The 17711-nt window shown below is 35.7% G+C and overlaps 1 protein-coding gene across 5 annotated transcripts in view; it reads left to right on the forward strand.

Annotated features, from left to right (window-relative positions):
• Positions 1 to 17711, forward strand: part of CNKSR2 (connector enhancer of kinase suppressor of Ras 2) — a 273141-nt gene that overhangs the window by 119449 nt on the left and 135981 nt on the right. For all 5 annotated transcript variants that reach the window (XM_041741834.1, XM_041741837.1, XM_041741833.1 and 2 more), the window contains exons 6-7: positions 10205 to 10324; positions 17095 to 17154. In XM_041741834.1, the coding sequence (XP_041597768.1) occupies positions 10205 to 10324; positions 17095 to 17154 (180 nt within the window). The remainder of the gene's footprint in view (positions 1 to 10204; positions 10325 to 17094; positions 17155 to 17711) is intronic.

A 17711-nucleotide genomic window follows, 5' to 3' on the forward strand; every position in this document is an offset into this window, starting at 1 on the left:
AGTTAGGAGTCTTCATGTTCTGTCTCCCTTTCTGATATTTCCTACCCATTTCTTCTCCCTTCCCTTCTATTCCCTTTCACGATTATTTATATTCCCCAAATGAATGAGACCATATAATGTTTGTCCTTCTCCGATTGACTTATTTCACTCAGCATAATACCCTCCAGTTTCATCCATGTTGAAGCAAATGGTGGGTATTTGTCGTTTCTAATGGCTGAGTAATATTCCATTGTATACATAGACCACATCTTCTTTATCCATTCATCTTTCGATGGACACCGAGGCTCCTTCCACAGTTTGGCTATTGTGGACATTGCTGCTAGAAACATCGGGGTGCAGGTGTCCCGGCGTTTCATTGCATCTGAATCTTTGGGGTAAATCCCCAGTAGTGCAATTGCTGAGTCATAGGGCAGGTCTATTTTTAACTCTTTGAGGAACCTCCACACAGTTTTCCAGAGTGGCTGCACCAGTTCACATTCCCACCAACAGTGCAAGAGGGTTCCCTTTTCTCCGCATCCTCTCCGACATTTGTTGTTTCCTGCCTTGTTAATTTTCCCCATTCTCACTGGTGTGAGGTGGTATCTCATTGTGGTTTTGATTTGTATTTCCCTGATGGCAAGTGATGCGAAGCATTTTCTCATGTGCGTGTTGGTCATGTCTATGTCCTCCTCTGTGAGATTTCTGTTTATGTCTTTTGCCCATTTCATGATTGGATTGTTTGTTTCTTTGGTGTTGAGTTTAATAAGTTCTTTATAGATCTTGGATACTAGCCCTTTATCTGATACGTCATTTGCAAATATCTTCTCCCATTCTGTAGGTTGTGTTTTAGTTTCTTATCTTAATGAAGTCCCAATAGTTCATCTTTGCTTTTGTTTCTTTTGCCTTCGTGGATGTATCTTGCAAGAAGTTACTGTGGCCGAGTTCAAAACGGTTTTGCCTGTGTTCTTCTCTAGGATTTTGATGGAATCTTGTCTCACATTTAGATCTTTCATCCATTTTGAGTTTATCTTTGTGTATGGTGAAAGAGAGTGGTCTAGTTTCATTCTTCTGCATGTGGATGTCCAATTTTCCCAGCACCATTTATTGAAGAGACTGTCTTTATTCCAGGGGATAGTCTTTCCTCCTTTATCGAATATTAGTTGACCATAAAGTTGAGGGTCCACTTCTGGATTCTCTATTCTGTTCCATTGATCTCTGTGTCTGTTTTTGTGCCAGTACCACACTGTCTTGATGACCACAGCTTTGTAGTACAACCTGAAATCTGGCATTTTGATGCCCCCAGCTGTGGTTTTCTTTTTTAAAATTCCCCTGGCTATTCGGGGTCTTTTCTGATTCCACACAGATCTTAAAATAATTTGTTCTAACTCTCTGAAGAAAGCCCATGGTATTTTGATAGGGATTGCATTAAACGTGTAAATTGCCCTGGGTAACATTGACATTTTCACAATATTAATTCTGCCAATCCATGAGCATGGAATGTTTTTCCATCTCTTTGTGTCTTCCTCAATTTCTTTCAGAAGTGTTCTATAGTTTTTAGGGTATAGATCCTTTACCTCTTTGGTTAGGTTTATTCCTAAGTATCTTATGGTTTTGGGTGCAATTGTAAATGGGATTGAGTCCTTAATTTCTCCTTCTTCAGTCTCATTGTTAGTGTATAGAAATGCCACTGACTTCTGGGCATTGATTTTGTATCCTGCCACACTGCCATGAGACCATTCTATATATGATCAAAGACAGTATGGATTTTTTTTTTGGACACTGGATTTTTTTAACTATAGTTGCAGTCACTGTAAATTTCTTCATCAAGGTAATAGAATCAGTCTGGACAGAAATCAAACTGTAACTTAAACAAGTTTAATCTAAATAATTATTAAACAGGGGTGCCTGGGTGGCTCAGTTGGTTAAGCATCCAACTATTGATTTTAGTTCAGGTCATAGTCTCAGGGTCGTGGGATCGAACTTCCTGTCAGGCTCCCCACTCAGCCTAGAGTCTGTTACTTTCCCTCTGATCTCTCTCTCAAATAAATAAATAAAATATTTTTAGATAGATAGATAGATAGATTAGATAGATAGATAGATAGATAGATAGATAGATAATTAAACTATGATAGAAGGGTACCTATACAGATGTAAAGAAAATGTAAAGTGTTCCCTAGGACGGGGTGAAGGAGGAGTATATTCAAGGAAGAACAACTAATAGGCAGACACCCTCCCACCAACCAAGGATTTCAGGCTGAAGGTCAGAACTCATTGGAACCAGAGGGTTGCATCTTCACTGGGTTGCCTAAGTCAGAGCTGGTCCACTGTTACCAGGCAAATAGGAAACAATCTTCCAGGATATAAGCAAGTGATGCTGGTGGGAGGGCTCACAGAGGGTGGGGTGGTACTGTGGGTATGAGGCTGAGAGGACCCGATGATGGTGATCCCTGAGCCCAGGCCGAGGCTTCAAGGTTACTGAGGGACTGCAGGGTCTGGGCACCACAGGATGTTCTCACACACATCCATCACTGATGGACCATGCAGTAGGAACAAGACAAAATAAAATGCAACACTAGGGAACGTGAAAGAGAAGCCTCCTTCCCCCTGTAATGTTTGTTTAGCGCCCTCTACTGATAAGATCTTAACAGTGTGCTTTCTGTAAAGCAGACATGCCAGAAGAGTCCCGACCATATCACAGGGCAAGCATTGAAGGGTGAATTTAGAGCTGAGAGCCAGTAAATCCATAATTGGCACAATGCAATCAGCTCTTTCCTCCCCAAAAACCACATTGGCAATTTTTAATTTCTCAACTATAAATGAAGACATTGCTCCCTGGTCTCAGCTATTTGTTCCCTTTCTGCCCGTAAACTATATATATAGTGCCTGGATTTTCATGAAGTTTGTCTAATCATAATGAACTTCTTCAGTCTTGCTATTCAAGTCTAAAGGAAAATGGCATCCTCTTCCTAATAACCTACATCTTAGTTGAGCCACTGGTATGGCCAGACCCTTGTTAATTTTGAGCCTCGAAAGTAGCACGACCCCTAATAAATGTTCTCTCAACTACCTGGGGACCCACTGCAAGTGGGCCTACCTCTATTTCTTGCCCTTGAGAGAACAGACAAATAGAATGGAGATTTTCCCAGATCAAATTCTGGTTTCCAGATGACTGTTTCCCTATCAGAAACCAGAGGAGAGTGGAGCCTCCTGTCTCAACTTTAATTCAGACCAGGATGTCTCAGGAATGCCATTGGAAGTAAGTTGGAAGTATCATGGGTCCACTTCTTGTTCATCAGACCAGGTATACACATTTGGGACTGATGTTCTCTCACTATTTGGTACTGACCTCATCATTTGCAGATGATGGTTATTTTAAAGTGTTATCGCCTCCTCTCCATTATCAGGAACACAAGGACAGCATGCTTAATGTCAGTGATAATAAGCACAAAGCCAAACTGATCACCTGCAACACTCCCGGTTGTGAAATGCTTGAACATAATAGTTCGCATTTGAATCATTAGAAGATACTTAGTGATTGTTGAGTGGATGAATGGCTTTATAAAATGGTGGTGATGGTTTCTTTTCATTTTGTTAGTTGTTAGTTGTGTTTTTTTCTCCACCATCAGAATTTGAAACCTAAAGGAATTGCAGAGTTTTCTAGGTCTTGTTGGAACAAATTTCATGTAACTTTCATTTATTTGTTCCTTACAGTTGCACTCTGAAGCTATTTGAAACTCTTAATCTTTACTGTATACAAATAGAATTTTTAATTTAGGTTAAAATTGAAATTTTATTCTATTGTATTAGTTTTAAGTTTAAAAAACTGTCTCCCGGGGATCCCTGGGTGGCTCAGCGGTTTAGCGCCTGCCTTCAGTCCGGGGCGTGATCCTGGAGTCCCGGGATCGAGTCCCACATCAAGCTCCCTGCATGGGGCCTGCTTCTCCCTCTGCCTGTGTCTCTGCCTCTCTCTCTCTCTCTGTGCGTCTGTCATGAATAAATAAATAAAATCTTTAAAAAAAAGTCTCCCCTTCAATTCTCTTTATTCAATATGAGCAAGAAATTCTTCCTGTGTTGGAGAATGTTTATGTGGAATAATAGTTTTGAATACCAATCTAAATTCTGTTTGTGGATTTTATTTTCAAAGTTACCTATGATTGTTCACTCCTTGCATCTTGTTAGGGAACCATCATAACTAGAAGTACAAAATTATGGGATGCCTGAGTGGTTCAGCTGGTTAAGCATCTGCCTTCAGCTCAGGACATGATCCCAGGGTCCTAGCATTGAGCCCCACATTAGGCTCCCCACTCAGTGGGGAGCCTGCTTCTCTCTCTCTCCCTCTGCCACTCCCCCTGCTTATGTTCTCTTTCTTTCTCTCTCTCTCTCTCTCACATAAATAAAATATTTTTTAAAAAGTAGAAAATTGTTAGCTCAACAGAGATCTGTTAAGTACTAAGATACTAAGAATACTATATTTCTGAATGAGGCTTTTACCATTTAGAGTTCTCACTAATATTAAAATAAATGTGTACTGTTTTATAAAACAAAACCTGTCTTGTTCAAAAATACAATGCAAATGCTGCCCTAAATTGGCATAGAATTGCATGATTTATAATACTGAATTATACTAATATACAAACCAAATTAAAAAATTAAAACATGCTTTGTCCTCTAAACTATTTTAATTGAAATATTATTTATATTAATAACTTTTAAAGTGTATATAATATCAAAATAAAACTTTTGTTACTATTTCCATTTTATTGATAAGAAAACCTGAATCATTTAAGCTGTTCTTAAATTGTACCTTTCATATTATTGTTGCCTTCTTAAAATGTTTATACATCCGTTTGTTGTTTCTCCATTTTATCTTGGCTTTTATATTCTTGTCCCTTGTATATATGTATATACCCAAAACAAAACATGTCCTTTTGTAAAATCTTTTTTTTTTTTTGGTAAAATCTTTTGTTAAGCTTATGAGCCTGAAGTTCTTTCATATGTCAAATGAATTTCTAATTTTCTAATCTAAAGATAGTTCCATTCATTTCCCCCAGAACACTCAGAATAACTGACCCAGTACTTCACTTATTTGGAAAAACATAAATAAAAATATTTTCAGTAGCTCATTCATGTCTAAGTATGCTCCGATGCTAGCCCACATAGGAAAAACTTCTTTCCTATCCCTTAGCCTTTCACTATTGTTTGTACCTAGAGTACTTTCGGTGTTTCCTTTTTAAAATACAATAGCTGAAACTTCACATATTAATTTTAAAAGTATTTAATAAAGTCAGCAGTAATGAAATAATGCTGTTACTACTAGTTAATATATTAGCGAAAGGTTGCTGTTTCTCAAATCTCCACAGTGACTAAAGTGTTGCTTTTACAACTGTTTTAAACATTCTTTTTTTTTTTAATTTATTTATGATAGTCACAGAGAGAGAGAGAGAGAGGCAGAGACACAGGCTGAGGAAGAAGCAGGCTCCATGCACCGGGAGCCTGATGTGGGATTCGATCCTGGGTCTCCAGGATCGCGCCCTGGGCCAAAGGCAGGCACCAAACCGTTGCGCCACCCAGGGATCCCTACAACTGTTTTAAAACCATTTTGTACTAAACGTGCTGTGCCCAGATTTTTTTTTCCCTTTAGAACTTTAGTTTTGGGTGAACCAGCCATACACATATGTGCAAATATATATAAAATATAGTATGTATATAGAACATAATATGAAAACTTTCCATTTCATTCTGAAATATGTAATATTATATTAACCCATGACTGAAATTAGCATGAACAACTGTAGAGAAAAAAAGTCACAGTACCACTAATTCTAGCCCAGTACCCTTTTTTGTTTTAAAAGGTTCTTGAGTCAGAGTTAGCATTGTTCATCAACTGCTATTTAGTCACTATTTTTTTTGTCACCATCTTGGGTAGCTTATAACAGAATCCAAGGATCAATTATAATACTCATTGCCATTGCCATTTTATGTTTCCTTTAGCTTTATTAAAGGTGTATTATTTACTGGGCTTTGATTCTAGGTTCAAATTTTTCTTTCTGTTTTTAGAATTTAAATTTTTTTGGCATGAATATTGCAAAAATAGCAGAAAAATACCCTTAGTACAAGTGATTACCAGGTCATCTTCTAGCTAGAATAGAGTTGTTCTTTTGCTGCTAAAATAACTTTAAGTTTTCCCAGAGAGCTGTGCCTTTCAGTCTCAAATCTACTACTCCTTATCTAAACTGCATTCTAAATTGCAAGAATGCTTCAGGATTGCCTTGTATTTCATTACACTACATAATTTAAGTGTGCTATATAACATCCATTTAATACATACTTAGGTTTTAAGCAATACAAAGTGAATTTGATCAAAAACAAGTTGAAACTTAAGGACTGAAATAAGAGATTGTAAGCATAAAGATGAAGAATTCAAGTCCTTCTTCTGCCAAGGCAATGACTTTGATCTGTTTATTTAGCCTTGCTTTCTCTTCTGCTATGCTGGCTATAATAATATCTACTTCAGGAAATTGTTATAAGGATAAATGAGATAATGAATATGAAGTATAACTGGCCCTTTAACAATGCACCAAACTGATACACAGTTGAAAACCTGTGAATAAACTTTTGACTCCCAACAAAACCTTTAACTATTAAATAGCCTACTGTTGACCAGAAGCCTTACCTATGAGATAAATTGGTGATCAACTTATAGTTTGTATGTCATATAGTATATATAGTGTAGTCTTACAATAAAGTAAGTTGCAGAAAAGAAAATGTTATTAAGGAAATACTAAGGAAAATACATTTACAGTACTGTACTCTAAAGATTCTGCACATAAGTGGACCCACACAGTTCAAACCCATGTTGCTCAAAGGTCAACTATTTCACATTGTGCCAGACATGTGGTAGGTACTCTGTAATATTGATGTTCACTTATAATGACAAAATAGAGGATATATTTTCTTACCATCTTATGGTTAATTTTCTTTTTCTAGAATATACTATGAAGTAGTATAATACCCAGTAGATAATAATGTGCTTTAAAATGATAACAACATAATACCACATGATTTTACTGAATGTGCAAATTTACTTTTTACAAGAATGCGTTAAATAACTTCCCTGGAACTTTGCCTAGTATTCTTAATGTGGTTTCCTGCAGTGGCTTGATGTATGATGCAGTAATGAGTACAGAATTAGCATATAAAGCCAGACCATTTTATACTCCTTCTAATTGGCTTACTTAGTCAAGTGCCAAATACTACAATATAAAGATTCTAGTACATTATCTCTAAAACAGGCAACAAGGTTCTAGTGGAGTTTCTTTTCTAAGTCTTCCCATTATTTTTTTTCAAGATCTTTAATCTGTAAAGTCAACATTTTACTCATCTTTTGTATTCCAGCAGACCTTGCACATAGCAAGTATTTGGCAAACAAAATTGCTCAAGAAGAGGAATCTGAGAAAATGATTTGCAACTTAATACAGTGAATTTAATTGGTATTTTCTTTTTTGTAAACACATCTACAGTCTAGTATTTCTGCCTTTCCTTCTTCTACCGCACTTCTAAGGGCTTCCAGTGCCTGAATAGGAAAGCTACTTTTGCTCATTACCAGTGTGTTCTATGAGGCCCTGAATGTTGTAATGTACACATATTGAGCCATTTATATACATCCATTACTTTCCTATCTATTTATGCACTGGATTCTTGAAATACTTCAATTTGTAGAAACTATAAAGGTTTCTTTTTAGTATACTGATTTAGATTAACATGTATTTATATGTTATATATATATATATGTCATATATATATCATTTAGATTATCATGTAATCCAAGTATCCTATTTAGAAACTCTTAAGAATCAACTACATTATCTCTCCTCTTGAGATAAAGAGAAAACAGGAATGAAAATGTACCCACACATGAGAGGAAAGGAATAGCCAAAAGATTTAAATCTGCCCCAAAGTGTTTTCTTTCCTTTCAAACAGCAGCGATTTAAAATGCAGCTGCTTGTTGTGTTAAGTGCTGCCATTCATTTCTTTTCCCCATGGCTGCTGATGAATATTTTCAAGAGGAATTAAAACACACACACACACACACACACACACACACACACAGAGGCACACACAACTGGGGTCCCAGGATATGCTACATAATATGTGAGACCTAGTGTAAAATGAAAATGTCAAGTCCATTCCTTGTTCAAGAACAATGGAGAATTCCAAGAGCACAACAGCAGAGTATAATACTAAGTGCAGGCCCCTGTGCAACTGCACAGGTCACGTGCCTCCATCTGGCCCTGTAGGATTCCCAAGTTCTGGGAGATGTTCTTCCTCTTGGCACTATGCTTAGCAGCTCTTCAGGGTAAATACGTTCATTATATCTGAGCATTGTGATTTGAACATCAGAGAGAGTAAAGAGATGTGAACTCTCCCATCATGGCCTTGCAGTGTGATTACTGGTCATTATAACATGGTCAACAAAGGCATGTAATGAAGAATAAGGAGATAATTCATCTCATGAGTAAGGAATAAGCCCTTTGAAGGTAGAGAAAGCAACAGGGGAAAAATAAGCATTTATTTAGTATGTTATTTGGATAGAAGCCATATTAGGCTCTTTTTCATACATTAATACATACATTAACCTGATTAGTCATATGAACCATATAAAGCAATTTTTATTATCCTGTTTTCTACAAGAGGAAGTTGAGCCTCAAGGATATAAAATAACTTGCTAAGAGTTACACAGCAAGTAACTGGCAGTGTAGTGATTGCCCACATCTGTCTTCATATCAAGCCCATGTTTTTTCCATGGATATTGGTATCTTGCCGGCTGATGTCTGGCTCTGGAGGCTGATGGCTGCAATAAAAGTGCAGCCTTGAGAAGCAGATACAAACAGGAGTGTGATTACAAGGGAAATTTAGCTTGGCAGTTTGTTTGGTGTGAGGAAGCGGAACCTAACACAGACTGAGAGGCCATGGGCCATGCACAGAATGCAGCAAATAAAAAGAGAGTCCTTATTATATTGACCAGGCAGAGAGAACTGTGCTCCCTTACAAAAGAGCAATGCAGTGGTCACAGGACAAATGTAACATGTTGGAAATGGACAGAAGATGACACCTTGATTGCTGCAAAATAATAGCCCTTCCTACAGTAAAGGTAAAATAATAGTAACAATAATAAATAATAAACCAAACTATGGACACCAGGTTTTAGTAAGTACAGTGAGAGTCTGAAGTGTCTAAAGGCTGGTATATTTGAGGAGAGTATACTCCAAGCTCCATTCACTTAATGTTCCACTTTCTCTATAATTTTACCATGTCTCTTAACTGTATCATTATGGATATAACATATTTTAAATCTATTCTATAAGCAGCATGAATGGATTTATCCTAACCTAAAGTACTGGCTTTCTATCCTCAGTCCAGCCACTCTACTAAGTGTTAAATCTCATTTTCTTTTCAGTTTACTCAGTTCAAAGTCATTGTATATAAGTTATAAATATATAAGTTTATAAGTTATAAGTTACAGGATCTCTCTACCTGGTGTGGGTGGTAGGGGGGGCAGCGAGAAAGAGAAGTCAGAGATAAGTAGGACATGGTTCCCGCCTCCAGAGGGCTTCAGAATGAAATTATACAATTTCAGACTTCATAGAATGCTGAGAAACCAGTATAGAGGAAATGGCAAACTTTGCCTGGAGGAGGTAGGAAACTTTATATACCAAGGTAACCTTGAGCAGTAAAGTCTAAACAAATAAGTAGGAGGAGTTCACTGAGGAGATTTGGAAGATTCATCTTCCTGGTCGTTACTGGATTTTTCTTTTAACTTTTCTGATCATGATCATCAATGTTTTGGAAATTATTGAGTTAAGTTCAATCCAATGGTTGTTTTCAAGAAGTTCTCAGATGATTAAGATTGTTTAGAAACAGTCATTTGATTTTAGGTCGGATGAATCAAATAATAAAAACAATACATAGCCATAACTCTCTTTAATACTTCAGCGTTTAGTTCCTATATCCATAATTTAGAATATAAATGTAGGGTGTGTGTATGTGTGTGTGTGTGTGTGTGTGTGTGTGTGTTCTCCTGAATACCTTTCTTAGGCACATTTTGTAGAATAAAATGTCAACTACTTCTACCATTTCTTTTATTTATCCTTGTAAGAACATTAAAACAAAAAGTGATTCATATGTTATATACAACCTGTGATTACCATAATTTCTTTACTTTCAGTGTAAAACTCTTTCTGGAGTCTGTGACCACATCATATCCCTGTCATCGGATCCTCTGGTTTCACAGTCTGCACACCTGGAAGTGATTCAGCTGGCAAACATCAAACCAAGTGAAGGGCTGGTAAGAGCTACCATGTTTGTCAAAGCTGCCATCCATCAGCGGACAGCTAATGATGTGGGAAAAGCAGCCTCCAAATATGGGAATCTATAAATTCTAACAAACTTTAAATATTTTGGTATTTTTTTCTAGAGGTAAATTAAAGTAGTGGGAGTTTGTCACGATAAGAAGTTTTATGAAGATAAATGAAAATGAAAGAGAATTTAAAATGGCAATTTCTAAATTACCTTGTTTACTTTGGTAACAAATTAGCTTTTATTACATTCTTTCACCCTGCCCCCTACCAAAGTTCTTTAGGTTTAAAGGAAGTTTAAGAGTTTTATACTAAGGGATCCCTGGGTGGCGCAGCGGTTTGGCGCCTGCCTTTGGACCAGGGCGCGATCCTCGAGACCCGGAATCGAATCCCACATCGGGCTCCCGGTGCATGGAGCCTGCTTCTCCCTCTGCCTGTGTCTCTGCCTCTCTCTCTCTGTGACTATCATAAATAAATAAAAATTAAAAAAAAATTTAAAAAAAAGAGTTTTATACTAAGAATCAGTGTTACTTGCCCATGCAAATAGGTGTTTTGTTTGTTTTGCTTTGGTTTGTCATGGTTTTAATAGGGCACTTTTCCCTTAAGTTGTGTAAGCCAAACAAACACGATATTGTTTATAACTCACATCCATTATTTCTTACAAGAGTGAGTAAGCAGGTGGATTTTGCCAAAACTAGGCTGACATCTAGGAGATGTATTTTTTTATTGTGTAATAATGAAGATAATCATATATATTTTGTTCACTTGATTAAAGTTGTATTGTTATAAATTTAAACCAAAGGAGAGTTTTTTCTTTAATAGGCCTCTAGAAAGAAAGCATATAAAATTATTATTAATGAGAGAGAGACAATAAACAAGAAACTGGCTAGAGAACATCTTACCCAATACACAACTAAGATTTGTTAGTTTGGTGCTGCAGTGTTTCCACTTTCTCGCTGTGGATGAATTTTCCTGGGATATAATTATTGATATTTTAGAACATAGAAATCTTGGAAATAATATAATTCAACTAATATATTCTAAAAGATCTCTAAGTTTAACTTTTTATGTGGCTTTTCTTCAATTCATAACTGATTTTTCAGAGTGAGGCCATCTATTCGACAGAGTGACTTTCTACTGATATTTGGCAAATTACTTTTGGTAACTATAGTTTCTCCATGCTTTTGTGGCTTTTATCAGTGTTTTCCTGGGAAGATGGAAATCAGTATTTCAGACATAGCTAGCAAGTATGTCATCATCATAGCTTCTGAGTGCAATCAAAATTTTTATTTTTAGATTTTAAGTCTTAAGAGCTTATTTTTTAGCATTCATAAACTTATTTGAAGTTAAATTTATGATTTTAAATTCTTACTGTTCCTTTTGGTTATCTTTACACAATCCAGTTTCATTTAAAGCATCTTTCAAACTATAATATTAAAATTTTTCCTTTCTGTATTCCCCTTTTCAGTGGTTATAAAGGAAAAAGAATCTCTCTCAGCATGATTTGTGGAGTGAGAAATCAGGAATTAATACATACTCTATTAGACTAGGAGTCAGGACACTGGGATACAAATTACTTACATAAAATATAACTGCGAGTGTGATCTTAAGGAGATGGAGGAGTAAATTTAACCTTCTTGGCCTTGCTATTTTCATGTGTAGAATGTTGGGGACAGAAAGGGAGAGTGAGCTAGATCAGCCTTAAGGTTTCCTCTACCTCTATGAGTTTGCAGTGCTAAGGACAGTATTTGGAGAAAAGAGGAGCCTGATTTTTCCCCCACTAATTTCCACTGAAATCGTGAGAAATAGTAACCATGTCAAGTGAGTCAATTCAGTGCTAATTAAAGGACTTTAAGAAATCTTCATATGTTTTTAGTGAAAGGTATAGCCCTAGACACATCTTTTATTTTTTAAATTTGAAAGAGGTAGATGTAAGTCTGCTCTTTGAAACAGATTCAGTTAGTCTGAGAAAGATCTGGAAGAGAAAAGAAAATACATGTGTGCTTAGGGTTTGCCAAGGGTTTTCTCACAACTCTTTAGATACTTTCTTATTTTTGCAAATGAGAACAATGGAATCACAGATTTTCACCAATTTGCCCTATGTCACATACGTGATATACAATAGAGGTCAATCTCAGTGAAGTATACCTTAACTAAGCTTTTCCTATTATCACACATCTAAAGTTGGAATCGCCAAAGGGAAGTACAAGAGGTTTAGGAGGGTAACTTTAAAACCGGAACCATCTAGAGAAACAATTTTTAAAGGACACTTGGCAGCATTTCATTGGGAAAATATTTCCAAGGGGGGGAAGAAAAAACCAAAATGTTGACTATTAATAAAAAGTGAAATAAAATTTATCTTGTGATTCATGTTAAAGAGATGCCCAAATAGAAATTTTATATGATATTTTTTTCATTTTAAAAATCAGATACCATTAAGCAAGTTTAATCAGTCATATTTGGAATAAATAGATCTAAGGACTTTGGTAACATTTTTTAGCATGTGCGCTTAGACATAGGAAATGTCTTAATGGTAAATGAAGGAAAATAGAGGTGGGAGAGTACCAAGCTTTAGGGAAGTTTAATTAGCTTAAAACATCTGCAGGTCTTCTGCCAGTTTCAGAACAACATCTTTCATAGGCAAAAGGTAATTGCTTGGTTCTTCCACTGATAAACTGGATAGATTATTCATTAGCTTTCCACCTAATTAATCAGATCCCCTGGGATTTCTTAGTTCAAGAGACCTAAGCGTTATAACGAATGATGGGAAACATAGTTATGATTAAAACCTGCAACTAGCCTCTAAAATGCTTTTAAATGACTATGATTAGCAGAAAATTAAAGGAGGGAGAATGAAAGCTATTAGAACATAACAAAACTAGATTGGAACCAAGAAATGAGTTGAATAGAGAGGAAGGGGTTCGGAGGGACATCCCCTGGGGAAGCCTCTTGGCCTCAGAGAGCTCTTTTGCTATTAGACTTGGATTATCCTCAAATATGCCTTACTCCATTGACTTGATTGTGAGGTTGCTTTGGTGCACATTGGTCAACTGACATTCGGAGACCGAGTGAAGCAAATGTCATTTTGGCAAGCTAAGCAGGAGAGAAGGAGCTATTCAAGTCAGCTCCAGAATTAATTGGTTTTTTTTAAAGGAAGAAAGAATTAAGGTTTTGATGAAATGAAAGGCCAGATTTGTCTCACTTCCAGAGAAAAAGCCATTTGAATTACATGTCCTCCTGCTGTTTGACCTTTTCTCAGAGGTGAACAAGTGATCAGCTGTAGTACTGTGGACTCTTCATTATTTGGAAGATGATTAATTTGAAACTCATCCAAGCAACTTGCTTCTTTTACTTTCTTTGAGTACCTGACTTTTTTGGCCATTTTTTCTCATTAATACTACCAGAGGGAGGTAAAAAGAATGAAGTCAATTTTGATTATTAAAAGCATTTATTAAGCAAATGGTTTATTAAGCAAATGGTTTATTAAGGTTAGAAATGAAAATATTGCATAAAACAGTATCTGCATTCTTTGAGGCATTTAAAATTGCTTCCATGAGGTTGCTAGAATTGAACTTGGTATACATAGTTATATCCTCCTTTATTTAAGCATTTAAAAAAATTTTATCCATCTGAAAAAAATTTACTTTAATATAAATCATAGAACATTTTATTATATATAAACAATGATGAGATATTCTTCCTTTAAATAACAGATACCTGCTTTAGCTTACAATTGCCACTTTGAGGTTCCTGATGTGTGTAATAATTGCACACTTATTTTACTTCCAGAGGCACAACTAGATTATGTCCATGAGTTTTTATTATGGCTATATTGCTTTTTTTAAACATTTATCCTAGGATATTAGACTTTCTCTATAACCTAATCATTAATGAAACTATTTAGAGCTCTTGTCACACCTTAATTCATAATCAGTAATGATCAGTGTTGCAAGAAATGTAGAGAGAAACAAAATCTTTTTCAGAGAAGATGAGTCAATAAAATAAATTTGTGTAATATGAAACACAGGTACTCTTTATAACCACACTGCACATAGTACATGTGTGCTAAAGAGGTCTCAATCTCTTAGAATAGATGTTAAACAGTGAATGGTTGACTTTAATACCTACAGTTGCCAAATATTATGTTATAATAAGAAAAGTGAAGGTGCACAACTCTCCTGTTAATGAACTGATAAATCAGGAGCCTCAACACACTCTAGTGGTGTTGAGTGTGTGGTCTGAAGTCAGACTACCTAGGCTTGGAACCTAGCCTCATCGCCTTGGGTAGACTCCCCAGCTTCTCTGGGCCTCAGTTTTCTTATCTCTAAGACAGAAGTAATGATAGTTTATACCACATAGGCTATTGTGAAATAAATATGAAACACTTAAAACAGTCCTTGGCACGTTGTAACCAGTTGATATCTGTGATGATAGTGATAGAGAATGATAAGCCATGATGACTGTTTTGTATGTCCAAGTGATACATACTGTTTCTTTCCCTGTCTTTTCTCACTTTATTCTCTCACAGTCCTTCTGTGTAAAAATAACTGAAATAAAGCAGTGTTTAGCTCTTACAAATATAATTAAGATCCTTTATTAATCTGATGTGATTTTGTTAATTCCTGGAGGCAAATGATGGCAAGAATCTTGTCCTCTTCTAGATTCTATAAGAGCACCGTTATATTTACCACCACCCCCCATAAATGATGGGATAAGTATTAGCTTAAGGGACATCTGGGTGGTTCAGTGGTTGAGTGTCTACCTTCAACTCAGAGCATGATTCTGGGGTCCTGGGATCAAGTTCCACCTCGGGCTCCCTGTAGGGAGCCTGCTTTTCCCTCTGCCTATGTCTCTGCCTCTCTCTCTGTATTTCTTATGAATAAATAAATAAGATCTTTTTTTAAAAAAAAGTATTAACTTAAAAAGTAAGTATGCTGTAGACTTGTCACTGGAGTAAGGTTGAATATTACCATATGGTCATAGGCAACAACTACTAGACAATTTCTTAATTAATTTCTATATGCACTTCTGTTGAGGTTATTTTATATGAAATAATGAAGTTGCACTTAAAACACTAGAGTTTACAGGTAAACGAACACCTTTTAAATTACATTCATTTTGTTTCACTTTAATCATCCAGGCTCAATCATTTTTGGAACAGGTACCAACGTTTTAGACATAAGACATTACTGAAATGACTTAAGAATTCAAGCCTACTCAGTTTTTTAATAGTGCCATCCCATGAACTTTACTGCTTCTTGTTTTTATTTCTTACTTATTTTCAACGGAGATACATGTACATTTACTTATCTAAATATATAAGTAGGCAAATTGAATTTAAATAAAATATTTTTAAATAAATGTATAATTAACCGAAAGGTATGGGAAATTAATATTTTAGTAATTGCCTACATAAGTACTAAAATTAGTGCTTTTCTGAAATATTGTTGGTTATTGTTAAATCCATTATATTGTAGGCTTTGAGTTTATTAAAATTCATATTTTTTATTTTTGAAATCAATATTTTAAAATGCAAAGCACTAGTGTATGTAAAACTTCGGTAATTTTTTTTCCCAAAGAAAAAAGTAACAGAATCTTCCTTCGGGAGGAAAAAAGGCCATTCCATGAATCATCTTTTTTTCTTACTTACTTAAATGAAAATATTTTAATATTTACAATGTGAATATTTTCTTGTGATTTTTTTTCAAGTTCTATCACTATCTATAATTTAAAGTTTTTGTTTGGGATGCCTGGGTGGCTGAGCAGTTGAGCGCCTGCCTTTGGCTCAGGGCGTAATCCCACATTCCAGTCCCACATCAGGCTCCTTGCATGCAGCCTGCTTCTCCCTCTGCCTGTGTCTCTCATAAATAAGTAAATAAAATCTTTTTTAAAAATTAAGTCTTCGTTTGTTCATAAAGCTTACATAATTTCAGGATTTCTGGATAACCTTTCTATTGTAATCAAGCATTTTCTAAAATAGCTTTATTAAATGGAAAGTGGAACCTCACTCTCTTTTTTAGGAGGAGGGCTTGCCACACATTAACTCTTAATTATTGATATATAAGTGATTGGATATAATTTTTAAACTTTATCAATGAGAGGGCACCTGGATGGCTCAGTGGTTGAGCATCTGCCTTTGGCTCAGGTCATGATCCCAGAGTCCTGGGATGAAGTCCCACATCGGGCTCCCCGCAGGGAGCCTACTTCTCCCTCTGCCAGTGTCTCTGCCTCTCTCTCTGTCTCTCATAAATAAGTAAATAAAATCTCTAAAAAACTTCATAAATGAAAATAAAGGCAGGAAATATAGGATTCCGTAATAGAGCTATAGAAAAGTTTATATTAACAATATTTTATTACTCTTCTTCTCAAGTAGTACTTGAAGTGGCTCTATAGAAACCATATTTGAATTTCCGATTATAACTTTTACTTTGCCACAGAACAAATAATAAGGACAGTTGGGGGAGTGAGTTGTGTTCTTTCTCCAGAATACTGAATTACCATTCTACAATTTATAAGTGTCACAGGCAATTTACTTATCAAGTAATTATTTGGTTGAGTACAGGCTTCTTCAGGCAAACTTTAGAAACCAGAACGTTCAGATAAGAATTGTTTTACTAGTTTAAAGATAGCATCATTGAATATGGATTCATGGAGCATGTGGCAATTTTGATAGGATAAATTTTTTTTGTAAATGGGATTATAATATACTTGAAAACATTCCAATCACTTCACTTTTTTTCTGATGCTGTCTTTTTCTTAGGGTATGTATATTAAATCAACATATGATGGCCTCCATGTAATTACTGGAACTACAGAAAATGTAAGTATTGTAACATTTCAGACTATAGTGTGTGTTTTGCTTTTTATTATTAAACAACTTATATATCTCACATAATTGAAATTGACTTCTGAGGACATGAACAAATAAGGAGAAAAAAATAAAAAGACACATTGAGTTAGTAAGTGCTGGTTTGGGAAGAATTTCAGTCATTTTATTTAGTTTAGAGTAACTATTTACCTAGAGTAAATCAGATGTTTTCTGTTCATAGCCAGAGATCTGTCTTTGTTATTTTCTGGTTTATGACAAGTTATTTTGACATCTAAAAGAATCTACTTCCATCTGTCAAATAGGTTAGTTATATTAAGAAACTTATAGAAGAAAGAAACATCAGATAATTCAGTCTTTCTGAATACTGCATTATAATTCAGCTCAATTCAGTGAAGAGCCAGCATGATAGAGCTCACTGGTTTTCACAACAGGGTCCCTCCCTGGATCAACAGCATCAGCCTCCCTTGGCAACTTGCTGGAGATACAAAGTCTCAGATTCCACCCCAGAACTACTAAATCAGAAATTCTGGAGACCAGCCTGTTTCTTA

The sequence above is a fragment of the Vulpes lagopus genome, chromosome X (assembly GCF_018345385.1).
Source record: "Vulpes lagopus strain Blue_001 chromosome X, ASM1834538v1, whole genome shotgun sequence".
Lineage (NCBI taxonomy): Eukaryota > Metazoa > Chordata > Mammalia > Carnivora > Canidae > Vulpes > Vulpes lagopus.